Genomic DNA, 26,357 nt, shown 5'->3' with positions numbered 1-26,357 from the left:
ATATTTAGTGGCAGTCTAGAGACACTCTAGACTTGCTTGACTAGAGAAACTACTCCCATAAAATTATTAAAGGAAATAAAGGAACCCATCCTCCAATTTTTATTTTTATTTTGGGTTAAGAAACCCATCCCCCAATTCTATCAAATAAAAAAAGAAAGTGGTGTAGGGGAGCTTAAAAATCTATAGAAGTTATTTGGTCTATTAGGTCTAGAGCGAGGGTATCTCTAGATTGATACAAATATTTGCTAATTGGCAGAAATGGACTTTGCTGAGTGACATAACAAAGCTTTGAAAAACAAGACAAAAAATAAAACTTTTCTAAGAACTGAATGAATAGTTTTAAATTAAAAAAAAAAAAATTTAATCCTATAAGGTTAACCAAGCATTGGGCTGATGTCTCTGATTTGGTAACCAAAGAAACACCGTTTGGAGTTGGGCCTTTCCCAAAGGCTTTCTTGAAGTAATATTGTGAGGGATAAAAAAAAATAAAAAATTTGTAAGGAAAAAAGAATGCTACCTGGTCGCATGGCTCTTGTTCCCAGCGGACATAGGAGTACATGAAAGCACTGTTCTGTCTCCCATAAAATAAAAAATGACATCTATGATGATGCCCTTGTGTGCATTCTCATTGGCCCCCACACTGGTGCGAACAAACTTGCCCTGACAAAAATTATAACAATTCTCCAAATTTCGATGCTAGCTCCCAAAGTAAAGAACAGCCTTACTGTAATTTGTGCAAATTTCAAATCTCATATTACAATTAAAATCTGAAAATTTCTGAAACACCCTTTTTGGCTAAAAATCATTTTCACAAATTACCAAATCCATATGAAGTCTTCTGCGTCAATACTTGCATATTAGGTAAAACATAAGGATATCATCTCTGTAAATGACTCTATTTCTTTTGGGAGAGGGACACGTATTCTAGCGGTATACATTATGCTAGCACCCTATGTTTCTTATCTCTCTTCCCTCCTTCGAAATGACTACCTTAGGATGGAAGAGAGAGAGACACACATAGGGTGCTAGCATATGGTATACCACTAGCATACCTTTTCCTATTTTCTTTTAATGTTTCGACGGCTACGACTGAGTATGGGCCTTGGTGCAACAGCAAAGGTTACTCACTTGATCACGGTTTTGAGTCTTGAGTCTGTAAACAGCCTATCTGTGAAAGCAGGAGTAAGACTGCTATATTATGAATACCCATAGTGCCAAACACATAAACCAAGCCAAACATTAGAAACCAAACCCATTTTGAATATGAATTGGATAAAATAGAGTTGAGAAACACTGAAAACTGCCATTCCTATCATAACCAGACATTTTATGTGCCTTAGATGAAGAAACAAACACGATTACCAAGGAGTTCTTTCAGAGGAATGATGGACAGATGGCACAAATAATCATTGATTCAATTGTACAAGAGACCCATCAACTTTAGAATGTGGCCAATCCAAAGGGTTGCCCTATGCATCCTTATCCATTCAAACACACCTTGGACTACAGAAACCAGCTGGTCTGGCAACCAACCTATCCTAAAAAGAAGGAAGCTGTCAGTTATCCCTAATACTTCTCTCAGTGGTTGGCCATATCCGTATAATTTTGAGCGCAAAATTGGACATCGTGTGATTGATCACATGACTTCTCATTATAGTAACAATTCAATATCCCCCCCCCCCCCGCCTTTACCAAGAGTTTATACAGTTAAGACTCTGAAGCTCCCCAGAGATAAGATTCTTTGAAGCTCAGTATCCCCTTCCCCCCTCTTTTTCACACGAATTTATACAGATAACACTCTCTGAAACTCCCCAGAGATATCATCCAAATCAATGACTTCTTTTTCTTTCTTAGTTTCCGCTCCAAGCTTATCAAGCTCGAAATATAATTCAGCAATTTTCCTTCGGATGCTATCTCCCTTATCTGGTAACCTTGAGACAGTGACCTGAAATACAAGTTCAATGAGATCAAACTGCCAGTAGAAGCAATCTTAAACTTCCATCAAAAGTAGCAAACAACAACAAAAAACTCAACCTTAACCCAACTTAATGGGGCTACATGGATCCAAATAAAACAAAGTATCGAAAACAGAGTTTTAACACACAAAAAAAAGGGGGGAGGGGGGAGGGGGGAGGGGGGAACGACATATGAAAGCTGAGCAATAAATAGCAAAATGGATGACAACGATGAAAGATAGTAAGAGGGAAAGAGGCATAGCCCAGCTTGTCAGGAGAATCTCAGCTAAATGGGGTCTGCGACATTGATCCTTGACCTCCAATAGGCTGTGTCCGAGGTCATACTTGTAACAAGCCCTAACCTATGCATGTCCTTCCTAATCACTTTTCCCATGGTCATTTTAGGTCTGCCACTAGTTCTTTTAGCTCCTTCAATCAGAATCATATCATTCCTCCTTACTGGGGCATCACTAGGCCTCCGTTAAATATGGCCATACCACCTTAACCGACTCTCATAGTTTGGAGTAACCCCAATCTAATATGTTCATTATGTACTTTATATTTCCTTGTTTATCCACACATCCATCTTAACATCTTCATCTCTACTACATAAAACTTATCAATATGACACTTCTTAACTGCCCAACATTATGTTCCATTCATCATGGCCGGTCACACAATAGTCCTATAAAATTTTCCTTTAAGCTTTAAAGGAATACGTCGGTCACACAACACTCCGGACGCACCTCTCCACTTCATCCATCCCACTTTAATTCTCTATGAAACGTCATCCTCTATGTCATCTTCATTATTTATGATAGACCCCAGATATCTAAAATAGTCATTTTGCAGTATCTCTCTTTCCTCAATTCGTACCATATCAGTGTCAATCATAGTGAGACTAAAATTACACATCATATACTCCGTCTTCATTCTACTAATCTTAAGGCCTCTTGTTCCCAACGTTAATCTCCATAGTTCTAACTTAGCGTTAATCCCCTCTTTTGTCTTATCTACTAGAACTATATCATCGTCGAAGAGCATACAAACAAAAAAAAACACTTATTTAGTTGGAACACAAGTAGAGTTGACTCAGTTTTAGCAAATACATATCCATAAGAACATTGCAAGCATACCAAGCTCTATGCTAAGCTAATCTTCTTTCAAGTCAAGAAAATTGATATCAATTATTAACCCAGTCAATTGACATCTAGAATGGAACTCCCACCATAAGAATCTACTTCAGCCAGTAAAATGAAATCAATTATGCCTCTAGACAAATTTCAAGTTTCTGATGTACTAAACTATCAAAACGCAAGCTTGTGTTTGGTGCTACGATTTATCATAATTGAATGGAGCAAAATCTTCGTAGATGGACCTCCAATTCCTGTTCATTAGACTTGATTCGGAAAACCATCTTTTTTTATGTGAGATGGAAGCTCCACTTGTACCCTCACAGATCTGTAGCTGACTCCCCAAGGAAAAGGCATATTGTTGTCTCATGGAGCCTTCCTCTCTTCTTGTTTCTTCTCTCCCCTTCCCGGTAGGGCTCAGCTTTTGTATACTTCCCATGTATTCCTTCCCCCCCCCCTACCCGCTTCTCCCTTCCCCTTTTCGGGGTTTTGGTATGGAATTTTTTATTCACACAAAAAAAAACTATCAAACGACAGCATACCTTGTCTGCCAAAGTTCGAGAAAGCCGATCAATTCTTTCCTTAACATCTACCTCTTTAGGTTTAGCCATACCACCTGCAGCAGCATCTCTTCTATGAGCATTCAAATCTTTGGGTTTGAATGCATAGGCAGCCCTGTAAAAATGAGTTGTCAGATCCTGCATTGTTTATATATATACAAAGATAGAGAGACTGTTTGGTTTTTAACAAAAACATTGGAGAACAGCAATGACCATACCCGTCAACATTACGTTCAACTGAAGAATATGACATTGAGCTTCCAACAAAAGCACTTTGCCTTCTCCTGGACTCTCAGAAGATGATATTTCCAAAATCAGTTGCTGAGATAACATACAAATTAGAAACAAACAATAGTGCCATAAAACTAAGGCTGTATAACTGAAAACATAAGACATGAGCTAACTACAAAGTAATCTGCAGCAGAGAAGAAGACATTTCACAAGTACATAACACACAAATTAAAAATACTTCATGGATCTTAAATTTGATTCAAGGTACAAAAAAAGAAAGGTAAAGCCGTTTGTAACCAACCCAGTGATGCAGCTCCAAGAAGGAAGAAGAAGAAGAAGAAACCCTAAACTTAGGGTTTAAATAGGGAGCCGTAGGCTAGGATTTCTATTTTTCCATACTTAGTTATTTTTCTGTTTTTTAGATTGAACCGGCTTAAATTGGTTGCATCCAATTGGTTCAATTGGTCTAATTTAAGTGAAATGTTCCTATTGGCTAATAGGTTCTTATATCCTATTGGCTAGTATGGAATCTTCACTTAAGTTAATTGTTCTAAGTTAGATTCTTTTATTTTTAAGTTAGTAGGGGTAGTTAAGTCATTATACTGTTTTAAGTAATTAATTAGACTTAAACCTCTCCCTTCCACGTTTTTGTGAAGGAGAGGCATTTAATTTGTAGTAGGAATTGGCCTATGGCCTTATTATAAATATAAGAGATCGTGGGAGGCTCCCCCACAATTGAAATTTGAATTAAAAGACTGTTTTCTGCTGCTGGCTGACTGCTGCTGCTGCTCCTTGCTCTTCAAGAGTGTTTGCATCCTTATGGGTACATCAAGGTGGAAGGGTAAGTGGAATCCTACGACTCCTTACGCCGTGACGGCTGGGAGGGTCTCTCTTCGAAGGTGATTTCATCCTTCATCCCTTAACTTGCTGCCGGTGGAATCCTACAGTAAGTTGAGATTTAAATTTCTGTTTTTAGTTTCCTTCCCTCCCCCATTCGATCCCTCTTGTTTTTCTATTTGAATTTCCAAAACCCTAGATCATCTAGGCATTATCCAGCCATCATCCTACCTCTGTTTTACACCAAAATCAGAGCACAGCCTTCCCATACCATCTCCCCCACTCAACCAGACTTGCTGCCCATTCTGTCCAGCCAAACCCTAAGATCCCTCTTCTCCATTGAACCCTAAAAACCCTAATTTTCTGCTGGGACACATTCAGCCATCAGAAACCTTCCATATTGCAACCGAATCTTCCCCCTAGCCCCTCTAACAGTCGACCTTAACCCCTGCCCCTAAATCCTACTTTAAACCATAATTTTAGTTGTTTACCTTATTTACAAAACCCGAAACCTAACCCTAATTTCTGCAGGAAATTAAAATTTATTCAAATCCAGATATTTTTATACCATAATGACCCTCTAAACCTGCAGATTAAAACCCTATAAACCCCATTCCCAAATTCCCATCCTAAACCCTAATTTTGCCCTAAAACAGCCCCTAATCAGCCCTAAACAGCAGGCTTACCCTAAGCTTGGTTTTACTTGGTTCCTAGTGGGATTAATTCCTATTCTAAGACTACATTATTTTGGTATCAAAGCCATGGACGAGCATGGCAACCCGGTGCTGCCACAACCAGCCGACCCTATGGCAGCCATGTTAGAGATGTTCCGCAAGTTTATAGCAGATCAGAAGGCTGCAAATGACGCAATCATGACTACATTGCAACACTTGGAAGGACAGAGAATCCCTCCGGATAGGGACAGCAACTTGCCCATAGAAGAGGACAGGTACCAACCCCATTCTGTGATACAAAGGCTGCCTGACAGAGATGGGAGCCCTAGAGATGACTACAGGGGTTATAGAGATGGGCATATAGGTCACAGGGACAGATTTAGGACTGACCGAGATGACAGGGATGATAGAGACTACTATAGAGATCGTCGGGACGGACCTAGATATGCCCGTGAGCCTTCTCGGGAACACAGAGATCACCACCGAGGCTACAGAGACAGAGGTCGGCAGCCCACTTTTGAAGAGTATATGAGGTCCTACTTCACTGGAGACCAAGGTACTAATCGACGACATACAGTAACTGAGAAGGTGAAGCTTGAGTGAAAAGAATTCGATGGTAATTCGACCCTCAAGTGTTTTATGATTGGCTTCTTTGCAATAGAAGACTATTTCGATTGGTATGATCTCATCTGAAGAAGGGAAAATGAAGTTAATCCGTGCTAAGCTTGTCGGAGCTGCACGTGAGTGGTGGAGAACTGCTGAAAGAGAGATGGACTTCAATGGTACTGCACCTCGCACTTGGGAAGACATGAAATATGACCTGAGCAAGCAATACTTACCAAGGCACTTCAGGTCTCAGATGCAAGATAAATTCAACTCCCTCCGCCAAGGGACCATGACTGTAACTGAGTACATGAGGCAATTCAATGCTCTTTCTTCTCGCACTGGCATTAGGGAGGAGGGCATCCAAATGCTTTCCAGGTTCAAATTGGGACTATCAAGTGAGATCAACAGGACAATTGGAGTGGTTGATGTTGTAGATGTTCGAGATTGTTTTGAGAAGGCCTTGAAAGCAGAGGAGCTATTAACTTCATGTAAACAACCGGGTTCTACTTCCAAGCCGGCCTACATCAACACTAGCACCTCAAAACAAGGTTCCTCTATAGGCAATACTTCTCGTCCTGCTGTTCCCCCACGTATGGATGACAAGGGCAAGACTCCTATGGGCCGAAATGACCCCTTTACTTGCTATTATTGTCAAGACAAGGGACATGTCGCTAGGGACTGCCCACATAAGAAGAAGCCTCTCAACGTGGCTGAAAAAGAAGAAGTTCAAGGTGAAGATGAAGACCAAGGTGGCATTCACATTCATGCACTTCCCCCTGACGATGATGAACATTATTTTGATGATGAAGATATACAAGGTGTTCATGTAATTCGTGAAACCAGAAGGTGAAGACCAAGAGGCATTTAATTTGTAGTAGGAATTGGCCTATGGCTTTATTATAAATATAAGAGATCGTGGGAGGCTCCCCCACAATTGAAATTTAAATTAAAAGACTGTTTTCTGCTGCTGGCTGACTGCTGCTGCTGCTCCTTGCTCTTCAAGAGTGTTTGCATCCTTGTGGGTACATCAAGGTGGAAGGGTGGGTGGAATCCTGCGACTCCTTACGCCATGACGGCTGGGAGGGTCTCTCTTCGAAGGTGATTTCATCCTTCATCCCTTAACTTGCTGCCGGTGGAATCATATAGTAAGTTGAGATTTAAATTTCTGTTTTTAGTTTCCTTCCCTCCCCCATTCGATTCCTCTTGTTTTTCTATTTGAATTTCCAAAACCCTAGATCATCTAGGCATTATCCAGCCATCATCCTACCTCTGTTTTACACCAAAATCAGAGCACAGCCTTCCCATACCATCTCCCCCACTCGACCAGACTTGCTGCCCATTCTGTCCAGCCAAACCCTAAGATCCCTCTTCTCCATTGAACCCTAAAAACCCTAATTTTTTGCTGGGACACATTCAACCATCAGAAACCTTCCATATTGCAACCGAATCTTCCCCCTAGCCCCTCTAACAGTCGACCTTAACCCCTGCCCCTAAATCCTACTTTAAACCATAATTTTAGTTGTTTATCTTATTTACAAAACCCAAAACCTAACCCTAATTTCTGCAGGAAATTAAAACTTATTCAAATCCAGCTATTTTTATACCATAATGACCCTCTAAACCTGCAGATTAAAACCCTATAAACCCCATTCCCAAATTCCCATCCTAAACCCTAATTTTGCCCTAAAACAGCCCCTAGTCAGCCCTAAACAGCAGGCTTACCCTAAGCTTGGTTCTACTTGGTTCCTAGTGGGATTAATTCCTATTCTAGGACTACATTACCCAGTTACAATATTATATTGCAACTGGACTATTGTAACTGGACTTATTTCCCCTTCTTCTCCGTGTCTCCAGCTCCTTCTCCCAGCTCCTTCTCCCCTTCCCTCCCTTTCTCCTCCCCCTACAGCTCCTCACCCACCGCAACCCCAACACCAACTACAACTTACCCGTGAAGAGGGTGGACAGAATAGTGGAGGTGTCATGGTGGAATCTGGGTTTAAGCTGACAAAGTCTAAGGACTAAATTTAAAGCACAACATAGTTGAAAGATTCAGGGAAGATGGGGAAATCAGAAAATTAATAACAAAAAATCTTCCTCCTAACTCTACATACAATCACAAGTACGCAATGTTAGTGATTGATTCTTTGCTTACTTGGGTCACTCAGTCCGGAAAAATGTAGGGAGAAGAAGAAACAAAGAAAAGGGACAAAAACAGGGATACTATAAAAACTGAAATCATAGTCAAACAAAAACAGAAATCGTTACTATCTTGGTGTAATTGACATAATGAACACAAAGTAAGAATGAAACCCAAAAATTCTGAAGTGACTTCCCAACCTTGTATTCCCTTTCTAACTAATTTGTAGTCTCTCCAGTGGACACCATCCTTAGTTTAGAATATTCCTAGGGAGATTAACACATTACCGAAGGTTAGATGCTGATAGGCTTTGAGGCGTTTAGAGTCGTGAATGAAGTTAGAAGAAGAGAATGGGAGAGAAGATAGAGCATGGGAGTCAATCGATGAATCCTCATTTCCTTTTTCTAAATTAAATTTTTTACTGGAAAGGGTTTAGAATTCGAGGTTATAGATTCCATGTCTTGTTCTTCTGCTACTATGTTGAGCGAGAGTAGCGAGGATTTTCCATTATTCACTGCGGCTCACTAATTTGGTACCAAGCTATGTAGAAATGGTAATTCCGTTTGGGCTTGGGATGTTTTCCACTCGTGATGAAGATGGGCGGATAGTGGAGGTGCCATCTTGGAATCCCTCATGTTTGAGATTAACTTTTGGAGTTATCATCAATGGCCTCTGTAAATCATGCAGGGTCGATGAGGGGATATATGCCTCTTGGTGCTGGATTGTAGGCGAACTTGAGCGAAGGGCCAGATGTGGAGCTAATCCAGAGACCGAAGCTGAGGTCTGATGGGTCTCCAATGGCAATGGCAGAGGTTAGCTGCTTGACCCAGATGGGTCACTATTGATGATGGAGATAGCCCTAAGCACTGGAACAGTGCATGACTTGAAGTTGCAGAAGCTTCTGCCATTGAAGGCTAGCTTCGAAGGAAGAGTAATTTCCTCTTCCTCTATCTCTGTTTAATTTCACATTGTCTAGGTTTCACAACAATGATCTCAGGCCAGTTGAGAGGGGTTTCACACCACTGATGGAATCGGGAGGAAGAAGAACAAAATAAAAAATTAACATGTAAATGTGAAGTTACATTTTATGACCCTCAAGTAACTAAAAACATATTCGGTTATAAGGGTAAATAACAGACTAAAGACGCACCCAAAAAAGAATACCTAACCTTAATAGTTCCTCATCTTCCGGTACAAGTTGTACAGGTGCTGCGGTCTTGGAGTAGAGCAAACTGTGGTCACTGACTCCTGCAATGCCTTGAAGCTCCAAAAACTTTATGTGGTTCTTCAAGTAGTCATCCCTATTGGAAAAAGAAGATATGAATTTAGATAATATAAAATGTAAAAATTGGAAATTACTGCAGCAATGGTGATCTTAATTTATAAATGCAATTAGTCAACCAAAGCAGAAGCCCAGAGAAACTTTAGCAGGAAACAAATGTAATGGAGAAAAAACAGATGCTGTATTGAAATTTACAGCATCAGTAGCACATACAACAACCACTACAGATCTCTATAAACATGCACCATTTACAGAACACAGTTCAACATACAAAAGAGTATGCAAATTGCAGCCATGTAAATACAGTTTTGTGCATATGGACATTACATTTTTTGCTTGACGTCATGCTCTTCATTCAAGTGATGCCGAGTGAGTGAAACATCAAATCCCTGCTTTGGGAGACTGAAAAGCTCCCGAAGATCCTAGAAGCATTCAAGAAGTTTGAGTTACATCCCAAAAGCAACAGTAGATTTCAATGAAAGATAAAAATAAAACTTGAGAGGTTAAAATTTCACAAGTGGAAGCATATATTTTCACACATACCTGACGGCTGAAATACCGTGTCTGTTCTTTACACTCAGTTGCAGTTCGAAACAAGCCTCCCTTGAAAACCTGGAAAATATGTCCAACCCATGCAATTATATTGACAACTGAGTTATAATGTGGTATTCTCTATGCCTCCATATGCATGCACATGCAAGATAAAAGAGAAGTAGAAAAAAAACTTGTTTGGACCATATAATCAGAAAACTATACAGAGGAAACTCAACCTGCATTCTATATATCTTCTCTTCAATGGTTCCACATGTCATTAATCGGTAAACTAGAACATCCTTCTTTTGCCCAATTCGGTATGCACGGTCAACACTTTGGTTGTCAGTGCTACAAAGACAGACAATAAATCATTAACTCTTGTTCCCAAAAAGCAACACAAGCACCTGAGAACTTCAAAATTACAGAATCAATGAACAAAGTATAAACCAAAAAGGAAAAAAAATACTACAAATATAATATTTGCACGTATGTTCAGCTCAAGGGGCCAAGTAAACCAGCAAACCACTAATGGCGTATGCTGGAGAAACCAACATAAAATTGCCAGGCAATTGCAATTTCTGTCATTATGCAGCATCCTTGAAAGTAGTAATCAGTGGACAAGGAGATTCAGGGCATTTTACCAAAAAGCACATAATAAGACATGGAAAGTTTTTTTAGATTGTCTTCCAACACAGTCCTTCCTTCGGCAACGGCATATTGCGGTCTCCCCAAGCTGTGATCTTTGTTGGAATGCGGTCGAGGACTCAAATCATCTTTTCTTTTCTTGTCTTTTCTCTTCCTCTATATGGAAAGGCATCCTCACAAAATGCTGGCCAAGAAACCGTAGGATTCTTCCTTTTGACAGAGAAAGGGTTTGGGTTGATATGACTTTTGGTGGCCACTCCCTTTGTGACACGGTCGGAAAACTGGCTTTTTGTGCTGTCATCAATCATATTTGGATGGAACGCAGCCTCAGGAAATGGACAACCAAATCCCGCTCTCTTCAGCAGATTTGGGATTCAATTTTCTTTGAGATTAAAGCTAAACTTAGCTCGTCTCCCCCCTCCACTTGTATTGATACCCCAAGGAACAGGCTCATTGTTGTATCCTAGGGCTTACTTCTATCTCTCTTCGGGCTTCTGACTCCTCTCTCTGAGTCTTTGCCTTTTTTGTATTTTCCTCTTTTCTTCTCCCCTCCCTCCTAATTGAGGGCTGCTGTATTTCTCTTTCTCCTTGGTAATGAATTTTTTATTCACCCAAAAACAAAGACTAAAGAGACAAGGATTGGTGCCAATTGCCAAAAAAATAAATCTAGTAAAGGCCAATATGGCTTCAGATCGACGATGAATTCCTCACCTTAGCCCACCTCCCATTGTGCCTTTAGTGTTGCCCCCTCATATACTATTCCTCTCTTAGAAACAGGACTAGGTATTTCACGTTTTAGGGCTCTACGCTTTGAAAATTCTCCAAACATACATTGAACAGCTTGAATTATTGTTAAATATATAGGCCAGAATACCGTAGGGTTATTCTGGACCTTTCCTTCTTATGTTTTTTTCTCTCTTTTCCCTGGTTTATATTATGTCGGCTATGTAAGGGCATCTATGTCCATGTATTTTCTGTCATATTAATATAAAAAACAAAGGGCTTAGGGAATCATATCGATTCACTTAAGCATTAATCTCAAAGCTGTTTTGTTAACAATTATATTTAAGGCTCCATCTACTGATCTACCAATCTACAATTATTAATGTGTTGGATATGTTTAAATGATATTCCCTTCAAAGCATGATAATTTGAAAAAGGATTGCCTAGCAAACTGGGAAACTGTGACCGCATCACATGTTTGTAGAAAACTAAGGAATAAGGATTGACTTCACCTGATCTCCAGTGGGATATGGTCATCTAATTCTGAAGTCTTTAGGTTGATCTTCAACTCAAACCAGAAAACTAGTTTGCAATGTGCATCTTAGTCAGCAATTATTGTTTATCACATGCTTTTAAAAACCATAGCAAATACGGAACTGGAAAAAGGTTGCGTTCTAGTTTTTTGGTTTAACCATCCAAATTTCCTATTAACATGAAATTAAACCTGGAAAAGTGCCCTTTGGCCCCAAACCCTTCAAATATTTTGACATGTGGTCTTCTCATCCAACCTTTCTCCCGGTTGTCCTTGAAGCTTGGCAAAAGCCTGTCCATGCCTTCTCTACCCCTCTTATAGCCTTCTCCAAGAGGCTCAAGAATGTCAAGGCTGCCCTAAAGGACTGGAACCTAAACATCTTTGGCAACATTACTGTTCAAGTTAAAGAGTGTAAGGACAGACTTGCTTCCATTCAATCTAGGCTGCAGTCTGATTTGCTCAATGAATCCCTTGCTGTTGAAGAAAAAGAGGTCTCTATCCAACTCTCCACCTTGCTAGCGAGGGAAGAAAGCTTTCTCAAGCAAAAATCTAGAATCAAGTGGCTGGATTTGGGTGACTCTAACTCAGCTTATTTCCACCGGTCTGTCAAAGCCAGAGTTAATGCTAACTCTATTATCCAGCTCTTTAGACAGGATGGCTCTCTTGTTAACACTGTCAAGGGTATTAAGGATCTAGCAGTGCAGCACTTCAAAGATATTTTCTCTGGGCCTCAACAGGATCAGATCCCTATACCTAACCATTTGCTCAACAAGTTCATTGCTCCAGAATTTTTGGAATCCTTAAGTGCTATCCCCAAAGAAGAAGAAATTGTGAAAGCTATCCACTCCCTCAAGGTTAATGGAGCTCCTGGCCAGGATGGCTTTAGTATGGGGTTCTTTCTAGCTGCTTGGGACATCATCAAAGCCGACCTTATTGCTGCCATTGAGAGCTTCTTCCTGAATCCCAACCAAGTTAATGGGATCAATCACACCTTCCTCTGTCTCATACCCAAAAAGGAAGGTGCTATTGCCATGAATGACTTTAGGCCCATTGCCCTTTGCAATCTTCTCTACAAATTTATTGCAAAAATTCTTGCTAGAAGACTCAAGAGTGTGGTGGACCTATTGGTGAGTGCCAACCAAACAGCCTTCATCCCTGGTAGGAACATCTCTGATAACATCCTTCTGTGTAATGATATTGTCAGAGGCTTTGATAGAAAGAATCACTCTCCGTCGTTGCTCCTGAAGATTGACATCCACAAAGCTTTTGATTCTCTTAGATGGGATTACATTGCTCAAGTGATGACTCAAATGGGGTTTCCTTTGCCCTTTGTTCACTGGATCAGCTCTTGCATCTCTTCCCCAAAGTTCTCAGTTTTGGTCAATGGCAGTCCGGCAGGGTACTTTGGAGCTTCTGTGGGGATTCGACAAGGCTGCCCTCTCTCCCCTTACTTGTTTACTATTGCCATGGAAATCCTTTCCAGGCAAATTCAGACTTGCACTGACCAGCAGCTCATCATTCCTTTGCCAAAGTGTAAAGGCCTAAAGCTCACTCACTTGGCATTTGCTGATGACTTGATGATTTTCTCTAAGGCATCGATTGCCTCCTTAGAGTCTATCTTGCTTTGCCTCCATCAATTCAAAGAGTTATCAGGGCTTCGCATCAACCCCTCCAAGACTCTCATCTTCTTTGTTGGAGTTTCTGAAATTGACAAAGCTGGCTTCCTTGCAATCTCTGGGTTCCTTAAGGGTCAGCTGCCTGTCAAATACTTGGGAATTCCTTTGATCCCTGCTAGGCTCTCTGCTCACCATTGTACTCCTTTGTTGGATATGATCCAGAAGAGACTTCAGCTCTGGAAAAGCAAGCTTCTTTCTTATGCTGGCAGGTTGGTCCTCATCAGATCTGTTTTGGAAGCCTCTTATATCTACTGGTCGGGTGTCTATGGTCTCCCCCAGTCTACTATCAAGGCTATGGAAGCTCTTATGGCTTCTTTCCTTTGGAAGGGCTCTGACGCCACAAGGTTCCTTCATCCCTTGAGCTGGGCTGCTGTGTGCCTTCCCAAGAAGGAAGGGGGGTTGGGTATTCGGCGTATTAAAGAAGTGAACTCAGCTGGCATCATCAAGCTTCTATGGAAGATAGCCTAAAAAAAAAGAGCATTTGGGTGGATTGGATCTACTTGGAGCCCCTCCGCCACAATTCCATTTGGACTGCTCCCGCTCTTCCTAATGCTTCTTGGGTTTGGAGGAAAATCCTTGCCAGTCGGCCCTTGGTCCTTCAAGTCATTCGCTTCAGCATTGGTGATGGTCAATCTACTTACCTCTGGCTTGACAATTGGCATCCTATGGGAATTCTTCTTCACCGGGTTACTCCAAGATCCATTTACTCCTCAGGCCTTCATAGATTTTCTTTGGTGGCCGATATTCTACATCACAATGGTTGGGCTCCTCCAACATCTGGCCCCATCCTCACCCCTTTCTGGAATGAGCTTCACTCGGTTACTCGAAGGGCTGTTTCAAGAGGAGATTATGTTACTTGGTCCTCTAACAGCTCTTGCTCCTTCTCTTCAAAGGCTGCCTGGGATCTTATTCGTCTGAAAGGCCCTTTGGTTTCTTGGCATAGACTTCTTTGGTTCAAGCATCACATTCCTAGGCACTGCTTCATAGCCTGGAGAGCCTTCAACAACTGTCTCCCTACTCAAGCTTTTCTTTGCAGCCGCCAGATCTTAGTCTCTCGTGCCTGCTGCCTCTGCTGGAACAATGATGAAGACCTGAACCACCTCTTCTTTGAATGCCCAACTGCTACTGCAATTTGGAAGGGAGTCCTTCTCAAATGTTGGCCTACCCGAAGACACATCCTTCCCTTCTCCAGAGAATGGATTTGGATTGATATGACTTTTGCTGGATCCACCACTTGTGACGCGGTCAGGAAGTTGGCCTTTTGTGCTACCCTCAACCATATCTGGATGGAGCGAAATTTGAGAAAATGGACTTCCAACTCTCGGACTTACCAGAAGATTTGGGACTCCATCTCCTTTGAAATTAAAGCAAAGTTATCTCTTCTTCCCCCCTCTTCTTGTATAGACTCCCCTAGGAACAGGACCATTGTTCAGTCCTGGGGTCGCTCCAATATTTCCTTGGTTGCTTCGGCAAATGCTTAGGCTGGCTGGTGTGGCCCTCCAGTTGTGGGGCCCTTTGTATTTCTCCTTTCTTCTCTCTTTTGGTAATGAAATTTTTATTCACCCCAAAAAAAAAAAAACCTGGAAAAGTGCAATTTATCAAGGCAATGCATAGTTTTGACCTACGCAACCATGCCACCACACAAAGGTGTCTGTCTAGGTAATATGTATCACCCTAGGCAAGCTATTAGTAGGAAGTTCCCTAATTAACCCACAACCGCATGCCAATTGAGCTAAGACAACATATATTTGTCAGTATACAATCGGCAACATGCATGTGCTCACTCATGTGTCGTTCATGCAAGCACAGATCCATGTCAAGATAAATAAGACCCTAGCTGTCACTATGAAACCCACACGAACCCTTTCCGCGTTAGGTTGCCTATCATCGATAGCTTTGCTTGCAAGTTCATGCTTTACATCCTAACTCAAGTCCTCGACTAATTGTACCTTTTTAATTGGTGGTTAGGATATTATAATGTAAACTAAAATAAAATAGGAGAGCAATTCTAAAAACCATAGTCTGAGATCTAGCCAAGATTCTCGGTTTTTTCAAAAGCCGAGTCGAGATAGCAAGGGAAACAGAAAAGTACCATATCTCGACGAGATCTCGGGTCGAGTTTCGGGTCTCAGTTGCTGGATATGGGTCACTTCACTCACTTTACCCATTTAACTTAAAATGTTAGGCATATACATGCTGTAAACAGCAAGGTTCGACAGAACCTTGCTTTCTATTATTTGGCTCTCTTCTCTCTAACTCTCTTCTTCTCTCAATCTTCTCTTCCCTTCTTCATTTTTTGGTTGGATTGAAACATTTGGAAGCTGAATTTGGTGGCAAAGTGAAGATTGCAGCTCAATTTTGGAGGATTGCTCAAGTTTGTGAAGGTTTTTTATGGTTTGTAATGCTTATTAACTTGTTTTCCTATTAATTAAATGTTTTGTTTGAGTTCTATGTACCTAAATTATGTCATTAATGTCTATACTATGCTATTTTAATACGTCGCTGCCTACCAACTAAGGGTCCGATGTAAAAGTCATATTTGGACTTTGTTTTTGCAAAATCTAATAATGCCATTTTGTTTAAATGGCCTAAAATAAGCTGTCTACTGATTGTCAGACCCAACAGAGGTCTAAAACCCACCGAGATGGGCTTCCGAGTCAGGGAAAAAAAAAAAAAAAAAAAAGTGCACAAACTCGCCGAGATCTCGGCGAGATCTCAGCCCAACTCGGTTTTTTCAAAGGCCGAGATGGCCCTGAGACCCGAGATTTCGGACTATGCTAAAAACTATAATTGGACAAAAGGAAGAAACTGCTTCTTTATATAACAGTACAGATTGATATTTTTACATTAAAATATCATACAAGTGATGTGCTTAAGTTACATAGCATATGGGGAAAAGTTGAAATCACCCTTTGTACGCTGGCTCAATTGAAGTAGGCAATTGGATAACCATGTCTGGGTTGAGACTTGCAATACAATTTCATGTTCAGAAATTACAGAGGGAACCCAAGTTGGCCCCTGATATTGTTTGGCTGAAAGTATACCACCAGCTTCCACATTAAACATCTTGTTAGGTAGATGACTCCAACAACAAATTATGGATGGTTTAGCTAATGAAGATCACTTGATTATCCTTATGAGCCAACAACTGCATTCTGTCAAGTGTTCTAGGGAGTGGTCATTGTTAATATTTTTCTGACTTGGTTTGTTTGACTGTTACCAGTCTAAGCTGTTGCATTCTACTTTCTGCACTTACTTCTCAGAACAAGTTCATCCGTAAAATATAGAAAGAGAAAGAAACAAACAAAAGCAGATAGAAAAGATAAAAGAAACATATTCTTTAGGAAGATCCAAACATAATTAAAAAGCTAAAGATTTTAAATCTTGATTTCAGCATGAGTTTTGGTCAAACATGAATATACACAAGACCCTGCAAAACCCTATTCACCCAGAGTTGTATGGCTTGCATATTTACTTTCAAGGTATGATGGCATCTTAAGGACTTCAAGAAAATTTAGCAGACACAAATTTATATGTTTCAACTATAAAATGGATTTTAACCAAGCTAAAATAGACATATTACAAAAAAGGGTTATAGGAATAGTGATTAGATAAGGAATAGATAATAAATGGCACATGCTAAATCTAAATTCATGCCAGGAACAACATTGAAATTTGTTACTTAGTCCTGAGTACATAAAAATGTTGTTTGTGCTTCAATTTTTTCTGTTCAAGGGAAAAATTATTTGCAGTTCTTGGTTTGATTTTTTAACATTTTAGTTGTCTATGGTTGCTCTTAGTCTATAAGATGACAAAAGGGAACAAAAATACCTTGGTCGTTTCAAGTAAAATTTACCAAATGGACAGGAAAAAGACCCTGTGAAACAACAGAAGACTCTAATCACTCAGGTTACCAGAGCAACCTATTAGGGGAAGATATTACCTTGGATTCCATGCTGGATCAACTACAATTACACGATCTGCTTTTGTAAGAGTAAGACCAAGGCCACCAACTTGAGATGTCAAGAGAAAAATTGGAGCCCCTTTACCTTCTTGGAAATCCTGGGTATGAATGGTCAAATTAGAGAACAAAACCTCAACTCAGCTAAGAGTAAAACTAACTAACTGGATTCGCCTACATGAATCCAATTCCACCATTCTCATCCATCTAAAGCCAAAAGGAAAAGTTGATATAACAAAACATATGAACGAAAAATAGTTGGTATTAAGTTAAGCAAATGATAACTAACATTCACAATCTTCTCTCTGTCAGTAGCTTTTGTGGTCCCATCAATGCGTAAGAAATCATAACCCTTTGATATTATTGATTCCTGATCAGAAAAGAAGACCTCAAAGAAATCAATTTCATGCCAAAGCATAATGTATGACAGCTATAAAGTCTTACACTATCTAAAATGCACAAGAATGGTTAAAATGCTACAATATAACTTGAAAAGTTAGCAGAGAATTCTTTCCATAATGTTGCTTCACTAAAACCACTGCACTACCATTGTTAAAATATATTCAAAATTAAAAACCTTCAGAACCTGGATTGATCTAAGAGAGTGTGTAAGCGTGTCTTGGTAGATGTCTCAAAGGGCTCTCCTCAAATCTCACTTTAAGGGCCAGTCATCAAGCTCAATAGCTAGTGGGAAAAAGAAGGGTTGAGAGAGAAAAAAATGCATTTTCAAACATCTTCAATGTACCGGAATCAAGTGAAAAATCTGTTTAAATAATAGCTTCATGATGCATTAATATCTTACACACTAAGAGATTGCAAACACTATTTGTTAAAGAAAGATAGTTATGAGTGTTCGAAGACTGAACTTCTCTTGTACCATTCAAAAACAAAAACAAAAATCAAACAGATGTTGAGAATTAACCTGAATTAAATTTAGCATCTTGCGGGTTTGAGAAAAGATCAGTACACAATGCCCCTCAGCAATCAGGTTATCCTAAACAAATCACCACAACTATCAAAGTGAAATGATCAACCCAATAATACGGAGGATCAACTTAATAAATTCTTGCAGCCCTAACCAGTAAGGATTCTATAAAAGATATCTTGCATGAGACATTGTTGTTCATCTTTCTAGAATCTGCACCATCAGTGACATTCGTTAAATGCAATGCAATTCTTTCTACAACCCCGAGCTCTTCCTGGTTTAGCATTGAGTCCATCCCTTCCAGAATATCTTCAGCAGCTCTTTTTGTCAACATAAATGGATGATCACAGATTTTTTTCAAGATCTGTTTCAGAATAATCACAAATATGGTTCAATATGGGCATGTTCAGGAAGAAACCATGTAGATTATAAGATATTTGGTATAACATCTTCGACTTTCTAAGTACAGAAAATTAATAAAAGAGAACATAAGGGAAGAGCACCAATCTGTACAAACAAAGATACAATTCAATCAACATGCTAGTTTATAAACAAACTACACTGACTGGGAAGGCATTTCCACTTCTTCAGAAGCATGAACAATAAAATCCTTTAAATCGATTACTGACACAACAGAGAAAAGGACAGTAGCAATCAAAGTAAACAACCTGAGAAAAAATGTTAGAAAGTGCTGCTTCAAGCATGGTTCAAAATTTAACTTTCGCAAAGCCTTGAAAAGAAATAGGGGTCAACTATACAGGTATACCATATTTCGACTGAAATTTCGGTATTAACCAAAATTTTGGTAATTTCGGTAATTTCGACTCATTTCGGAAAAAATTTGAGAATTCCCCACTTTCGCCTGAAAACTCCAGAACTACTAAAAACCTCAATTTTTTGGCGAATCCCTGCATTTTGATACTAAATCAAGACTTGGTGGTCAACTGTGGAGCATCCATTTCAACATTTGGGTAGGTTTGAAGCATCATTTGGCAAAATTTCTCAATTTTTCCACCTATAGGGCTGTTGTGATCATGGAACTAAATCTCGATCGAAATTAACCGAAATCTCTGAGTTGTCTCAATTTCAGGACTGGCCCTGGGTTTCAACCTAGGGAGGCCCAAGGTCGAAACCTTGAAACAAGATCTAGCATGTCTCGGTTTCAGGCCTGACCGAAACCATGTCTGAAACCGATCTCGATCCTTGGTTGTGATGGACTTTGATTCTTTTAAAAGTCCTTCTATGTTTAAAGATGCCTAATTAGGGTTTCCCTAAAGTTTGAACCAAAATATAGACATTTGACCCCTGAAATGTACCAAATTTCAGTCAAATTTCGACCAAAATTTGAAATATTTCGAAATCTAAATCTCGAACCATGGCTTCAAGTAGAGAAAGCTTTACAGAGCAATATGGAATTCACATGCAAGTAGTTATTCCTCATTATCGATTTACAACACTTTTCAAGCCATCTAATGAACTCAAAGGTTAAAAAACTCATTCCAAGAGGATAGTTCCATGATTTCAAGGTCGTAGCTGATTACAAGTTTAATGGTTCTTCCTAGCCATGATATCAGTTCTACAAATAAGTTAGAATTCCTATTTCTTACTCAATGAGTTACAACTACCATGGTGACCACACCTTCCGAGAAACATTAAAATGCTAGGAATTTACAAAAAAACCATTTCTCATATAATTATTCTTAATTTATTTTATGATTTTTAAAAACGAGTGCAAAAAAGAAAAAAAAAACAACAACAACAATTCTAAAACTATTCAGCTTGAGGCTGAATCATCACTACAACATTACATCCACCACAAATACAGTACTACGAAGAAGCAACCGGTTACACAAACAATGTGCCAAACAGGTAGATTTTAGATCAAGCAAAACATGAAAAACATCCGCAACAATAATGGACAGCAAAAGGATGACACGATAACTAGCATATGTGAAGATGTAAAGCCAAAAAACAATGGCACCAACAATAAAAATTCAAAACAGGAAAATCAAATAGATGACAAAAGAGGAAGCAAGAATCCAATAAAATAAGTACCGTCAATGCAGCCAATGGTGATCCATCAAATGCTGAAAGAACCAGTTCACTGTTCAAAAAGGCTTCGTACAATTGTCGCTAGAAACCCAAGAAGATAGATCATATTAACCAATTGCCAACAAATCCAAAGTGTATAAGTTAAACAAAAGCAAAACAGACCATACCTGGCACTGTGTCAATCTCAGCCAGACAATTAGCTCATTCTTTTTAGAAAGCTTAGCACTTTTTTCTGTGTTATTTGCAAGAAACACCTCACTCTTCAAGCGTCGCAAAAAAAATGGTTCAATGCGTTGTCTCAGCTCCTGGGAAAGCAAAAAACAAATACTTTTTAGAAAGTTTTAGCTCCTGGCAAGACTAGAGAGTATCTCCTATGGAGACATAGAAAATGGTCTAGATTAGCCTCAAATTTCAAAGTCAGATTCAACCATATACCCTCCTATGTATTGACATGTTTCCTTGTTATTTCGGTCGCTCATTTTTTTATTAGCTATTCAAAACCTTATTTTTCCATTTGGCTAACTTTGTTTTGGCTTAAACTTGACATGTGAGCAGGGACTTTCACGACCACCTATCCACAAAATTTCAACTTATCCAATCTGCACATGGCATACATTTGCACCAGTTTAGAGAAACTCTCTAGACCTGCTGGACTAGGGGGAAAAAACTTTATCCTAAATGAAATTTTCATGGTATGCAAATACTCCAGCCAAACAGGGAGGAAAGAAAGTCAATATCAACCAAAGGAACAAAATTTGAATGGTGAACCTCAATAAGACCTTGGTATCATGATTACAGCACCATCATTAAAAATATATGTGAACAAAACTCTCCAACTTCAGTAATGAGCTCATTCATGTTAAGAAGTCTAGTACTTGTGTTGTTTCAATCTCAGTGGATGCTTCAATTTTTTAAGCAACTGGTAGAAATTTAACACCTGTGCAACTGCAGAACTGATGCGCTTTTCCCTGTCAAAGGCATTCTTATCATTTCCACGAAGAATGGGAGCCTCGTATCTGTACTTAAACCTGAAAAAATCTCAACACTCAGTGTAACGATAAAAATTAACTTGAAAACAGACTGTTGTAGCATGAGAATGGTAATTACTCTATCTTGTCCCCCAAAAGTTCTGGACAACAGAAGCTGAACAATGCCCACAATTCCTATTTTAAGGCAATGACAAGAGTAAATTTACATTACGAAGTATATAGAAAGAAATTGCAGAGCTTTAGTAAGAAAAAACAATTGAATGATGTTACCTTCAGATTGTTTTGAAGTGGTGTCCCACTGATAATGATCCGGTGGGCACTAGGTATTTCAAGCAAACTTTTGGCCCTTTGTGTTCCCGGATTCTTTATCAAATGCCCCTATAGTATGAAATATGAAGAGAAGCATTAAACATGACAGAAGTACCAACGAAATGTCAACTTACTAATGAGAAAAGCAAAGACTTGCATAAACACAGTTAAAATTTGGAAACACTTTGTAGGATCTACCAAGTTGTTCTTATGTTATTCAGCTAATGATCCAAGCAAGTGAAAAACTCACTAACCAGATTACTCAAAGATAATTAGAAGTAAGACATATTAACCCAATACCAGGAAAAATACAATGTTGCAAAGTTTTACAAACAGATCCATGTAAAGCAATTCTTGAATTGCAATTTACTAAGAAAAAGCTTTCAAAAGTAGTACTAGCAGGTTAGTAGATTTAAATATTTTATCAATCACTAGCAAAATAAAAAATAGTACAGGAATGAGTCCATAAATCCAGAAATTCAATCCAGTGGCAGTCTTTCAACCCTTAAAATGGTTTTTTGAACCCCTTCTACCTCCAAAAAAGTCAATGAATTAAAATAGATAGTGAGCAATGTAACTTTTTCTCCTGAGTTTTGGCACGAGGAAAAAACAGTTTACAAACAGATTGTGTTCAGAGAGAGAGAGAGAGACCATGGCTGTATGATTAAGGAAGTCAAGATGTGTAAAGATTTTCTGTAGGATTGACACATGATGGCACCCATGTCAACCCACCAAGACAATGAGAAGTTGACATTAGGTGAAGAAAAAAATGGTATATAACCAACGACGAGTTCCCTACTTGTCTTAGGGTTGCATTGCCCCTCAAGGTTCTAATTTGTTCGGTAGTAATGTTGAGTTCTTGGGTTTCAAAAAACCAAAGCAAATAATCTCAAAGTTTCTAGAAACTTCAAAGGAAGGTTTATTAGGGTACAGTAAAGTGAGTATTGCAAAATCCTCTGGGGAAAATTGGTCTAAGGGATGCCACGAGGCATAGTTGCCTTGGTGTCCAGGCACCTTCTTGGATCCAAGGCAACAAAAACACGTTGTTTGATGCAAGAAAAGTAACCGCTTTGGAAGCCTAGGAGTGGCCTTATGCACAGCACACCTTGTATTATATTAGTTTTTTGATACTTCACGAGTTGACCTTGATTTATGTTAATTGATTTGCTTGTTAATGAATATGCTTATATTATATGCTATGCTTTATTTATTATAGGTTGGTTTTCTTGTATTAGGTCATTACTAGCATAATTATATCATATCACATTGATATGGCTTCTATGTTGGATATAAGCATAATTATATAAAATTACCATTGCTATATTAAAGCGTCTAAGGCACCTAGGCGCCCCTCAAATGCCTTACGTCACCTTGTCGTCCTGACAACTATGCCATGACGCCAGATTGTATTTCACACAGAACCAATAAAATGATAAGGCACCTAGGCGCCCCTCAACACCTTAGGTCACCTTGTCATCCTGTCAACTATGCCATGACGCCAGATTGTATTTCACACAGAACCAATAAAATGACTGTAGAAACATACCAGAAAGTAAGATACAATGAGACAACATAAATCAGCTATATATTAAAATTCTACCTCATCAAGTATAATGTAGTCCCAAGTCATGGTGTCCTCATCATCGGAGCAGCAATCCCCTCTTAAAGCTTTAAAATTGTTCCGTACAATATCATAAGTTGTAAGAAGAACACCCTTGTCCTATAAGATAGAACAAGAAAAAAAAAAGAAAGGTTAAAAAATCAAAAAGAGCGAGAAGTATCTAATCTGCCTCTGATACAAACTAAATCCATAGAAGAAGCATGTCCCAGACATCATAGACAGAGCATAAGTAGCAATAGTGTGATTTCCACAGTCAATTCTCCTACTTCCACAGGAAGTCATTGAGATACTAACAAAATATGATGTAAATTAACAACTGTACAATGATTACTCCTCCGATTTTGAAAGAGAAAACTGCAAAGAAGACGGTTATAAAACCTGGAGTATGTACTGAAGTTCATACTGGCGCGCTTTTACACTAGTTCCAAAATAGCTGCCAGCAATGATGAGAAACCATTAATGCCTGACTACACATGATAATTGAAATCCAGTAAACTTCAAAAACAAATGTGCCATTGAAGGAATAAAACAAGTTAGAGCCTCACTCTTTTGTTTTGTCGCCAAGGCCCACAAGTGATAGCTCCTTGATCCAGTGAGACAGAAGCGTTTTGGGGGCTACAACCAGTGCCCTCTTAATCAAGCATGAGTGAAAAAGTCCAGCTAGGAAGCTGCACATCTGAAAAAAATTCTGACTTAGAATACGGAAGAGGAAAATTTATTAATTCAACATAATATAAAATTCCAGCAAAATAGAAACAACTTAGAATTATCTTCATATGAGTAATAAAATTGGCCTTGGTGTTCTGATGACAATATCCTATTACAATAAAAAATATCATTAACAAAAAAACAGCATGCCAAAGAGGATATGCACTCGTTTATTGAAACACATTAAAAACAACCATAAGTCTTTAAAAGATCTTATAGAACTTTATGTCAATAAAAGAAAGTGGGTTTAACGGTTATGTTAAACCCATCCACGATTCTTCAAATGGGGGGATGGGGATGGGAGAGGGTTCTGGTCATTTAGACCCCAAGTTTGTCTCCATCTCACGGTTATGTGTGCGACTGTGCATGTGCACAGCTGTGAATAAAAACTTAACAAACTATATGGACTTGTATCAAGCTGTCTCAGTTTAATGCAATTTTTTCCTGTCTTCATTTTGTGAAGCACTCATATAGAAATTTAAAACTTGGAATTACTTTCAGCACGTATCTAATAGTATGTAGTTGCACTTAAAAGGCCAAACCAACTAAAAATTTTACAGTAAAATTGACCCCCGAGAAGAAAAGTATCCACATTTTACCTGCATTGTCTTCCCCAAACCCATGTCATCCCCTAAAATCCCTCCTGTACCACGACAGTGAAGAGACCACAACCATTTCAAGCCATCGCGCTGGTGTGTATATAACATACTTGCAATTTTTCCAGGTAACCTGTATATCAACTTTGCATCACTCGAAGCGAGAGTAAATTCATCCTCAGAAACAGAGTTACTACAATCACTTTCCGATACATCAACAGAGACATCATCACTAACTTCCTCCTCAACACCACGAGTTTGAGGCTTTACTCGTTTACCTGATTCGCCACTGCTTAGGACAACGCAGCCACCATCACTATCATACGCCGTAGATACAGTCTTTTTATCAACCCTACTGTTATCATTTTCCAATCCTCCCTCAACCGTATCCCTTACGCTAACATAGAAATTGTCGCCCTCGGAATCATTCTCTGATTCACTCTCCTCATCCACAACGACCCCATGTTTCTCTACAGCCGTTCCAACATTATCACCAACACTAGACTCCTTAGCAGAGCCCGACGAGATATCGGACTTGCCAGATTTGAATGAGAAAGAGGAAGAAGAAGCACTCTCATACTCTGGCACATCGGCAATCTCCTCATTGTGCTTCGGCACTTCATTTACACACAAAAGAGGTGTGTTCTCACCGGCTTTAGGGATTCGTTTCTTCTCAATCGACAAGTAATTGAGTCTCGAGCTCAAATCGTTAAGAATGTCCATAATCTCGTTACCTACCTCGGCGACGCTTTTATTGGCTTTCGCAGGTGGAGAATCGAAATCGGTAGTGATTCCAGAGAAGCTAGGCTCGGAAGGCTTTCCGGCAACGGCGGTAGTGTCGGTGACGTTACTCTTTATAGATGAAGAATCGAAGTCGGTGATTACAGAAAAGGTAGGATCGGAAGGCTTTCCGGCAGTGGCTACGGTCTGAGCACCGGCGTGAGTCTTTACAGGAGGAGAATCGAAATCGGTGATTTGCGCGAAGTTAGGTTTGAAAGGCTCGTCGGCACCGGCGTCGTCGCAGGAGGAGAGCTTGCAGAGGCGGCGTCGACCTTCGATTCTGACCTTCGGGGGTTTATCCGGTTTGGCTGATTGATTCTGAGAAGACAAGTCTTTGAGAAGACGAGCGTGTCTCTGGTTGAGACTCATGGGTTCTTCCTTCTCTGCCATGGGAGGGGAGCGAGTCACTCCTTTGGTCCGTGCCGTCTGGCTCGATCGATACAGATTACAGATGAAGATATGAAGAGTTAAGGTTTCTTCGTTCTTAAGATAAGAAAATATCCCGCTTTAAGTGTGAGGTTTGAAATTCGAAAGAGAGCACCATTGAGTACCTACAAGGCTACAACAAATTCGCTGCGATGTTCGCTTGACCGCTGGTGAAAGAAAGAAATCATTTTCTGCCCCGATCAACAGAGGGCAGAATAAAGCATTTCAGGGTCGTTTCTGTAAATTCGCAGGTGTAGGAATTCTTTCTCCCTTGCTTGGAATAAAGAATCGGGATCGGCCGACCACGACCGATCCAGATCGGGGTTAGGTGGATGTGGATCAGACCAAGTGAAATGACCGGCCGATCCAACCGATTCCCTTTAAGGCCATATGGTAGCCACCGGCCAATATGCAATTGTACGATGAACACATATCAGCACCTTTTGATTACCCCAAAAAAAAAAA

The 26,357-nt window shown here is 39.6% G+C and overlaps 1 protein-coding gene across 2 annotated transcripts; it reads right to left on the bottom strand.

Annotated features, from left to right (window-relative positions):
• Positions 1-1,777: 1,777 nt before the first annotated feature.
• LOC122646914 (protein CHROMATIN REMODELING 24) lies at positions 1,778-25,967 on the bottom strand. Of its 2 annotated transcripts, XM_043840549.1 has the most exons (21): positions 25,628-25,967; positions 24,690-25,516; positions 23,928-24,058; positions 23,761-23,815; positions 23,362-23,481; positions 21,723-21,830; positions 21,571-21,626; positions 21,401-21,491; positions 20,631-20,768; positions 20,467-20,544; positions 18,566-18,775; positions 18,409-18,480; positions 17,776-17,856; positions 17,469-17,587; positions 10,186-10,297; positions 9,959-10,027; positions 9,743-9,837; positions 9,303-9,434; positions 3,867-3,932; positions 3,631-3,763; positions 1,778-1,945 (listed from the first exon to the last, which is right to left on the bottom strand). In XM_043840549.1, exons 1-21 carry the CDS (start codon positions 25,854-25,856, stop codon positions 1,784-1,786), a joined length of 3,084 nt encoding a protein of 1,027 aa, XP_043696484.1. In that variant the 5' UTR covers positions 25,857-25,967; the 3' UTR covers positions 1,778-1,783. The 2 variants fall into 2 exon arrangements, with proteins under 2 accessions (XP_043696484.1, XP_043696485.1); XM_043840550.1 differs by lacking the exons at positions 1,778-1,945; positions 3,631-3,763; positions 3,867-3,932 and having other exon boundaries at positions 9,302-9,434; positions 9,738-9,837.
• Between the last annotated feature and the right edge of the window lie 390 nt (positions 25,968-26,357).

This window comes from Telopea speciosissima, chromosome 1, assembly GCF_018873765.1.
Source record: "Telopea speciosissima isolate NSW1024214 ecotype Mountain lineage chromosome 1, Tspe_v1, whole genome shotgun sequence".
Taxonomy (NCBI): Eukaryota; Viridiplantae; Streptophyta; class Magnoliopsida; order Proteales; family Proteaceae; genus Telopea; species Telopea speciosissima.
The sequence above is the reverse complement of the archived record's forward strand: the minus strand, read 5'-3'. Positions and strand labels throughout refer to the sequence as shown.

Bases quoted from the DNA above. Each gene is read 5' to 3' on its own strand.
- LOC122646914 (XM_043840549.1), bottom strand. From the start codon at position 25,856: ATGGCAGAGAAGGAAGAACCCATGAGTCTCAACCAGAGACACGCTCGT. The intron at 21,492-21,570 runs GTAATTACCATT...AGATTTTTTCAG, and splicing joins CTTTTGGGGGACAAGATAGA to GTTTAAGTACAGATACGAGG. The intron at 9,838-9,958 runs GTATGTGTGAAA...GAATGCTTCTAG, and splicing joins CACGGTATTTCAGCCGTCAG to GATCTTCGGGAGCTTTTCAG.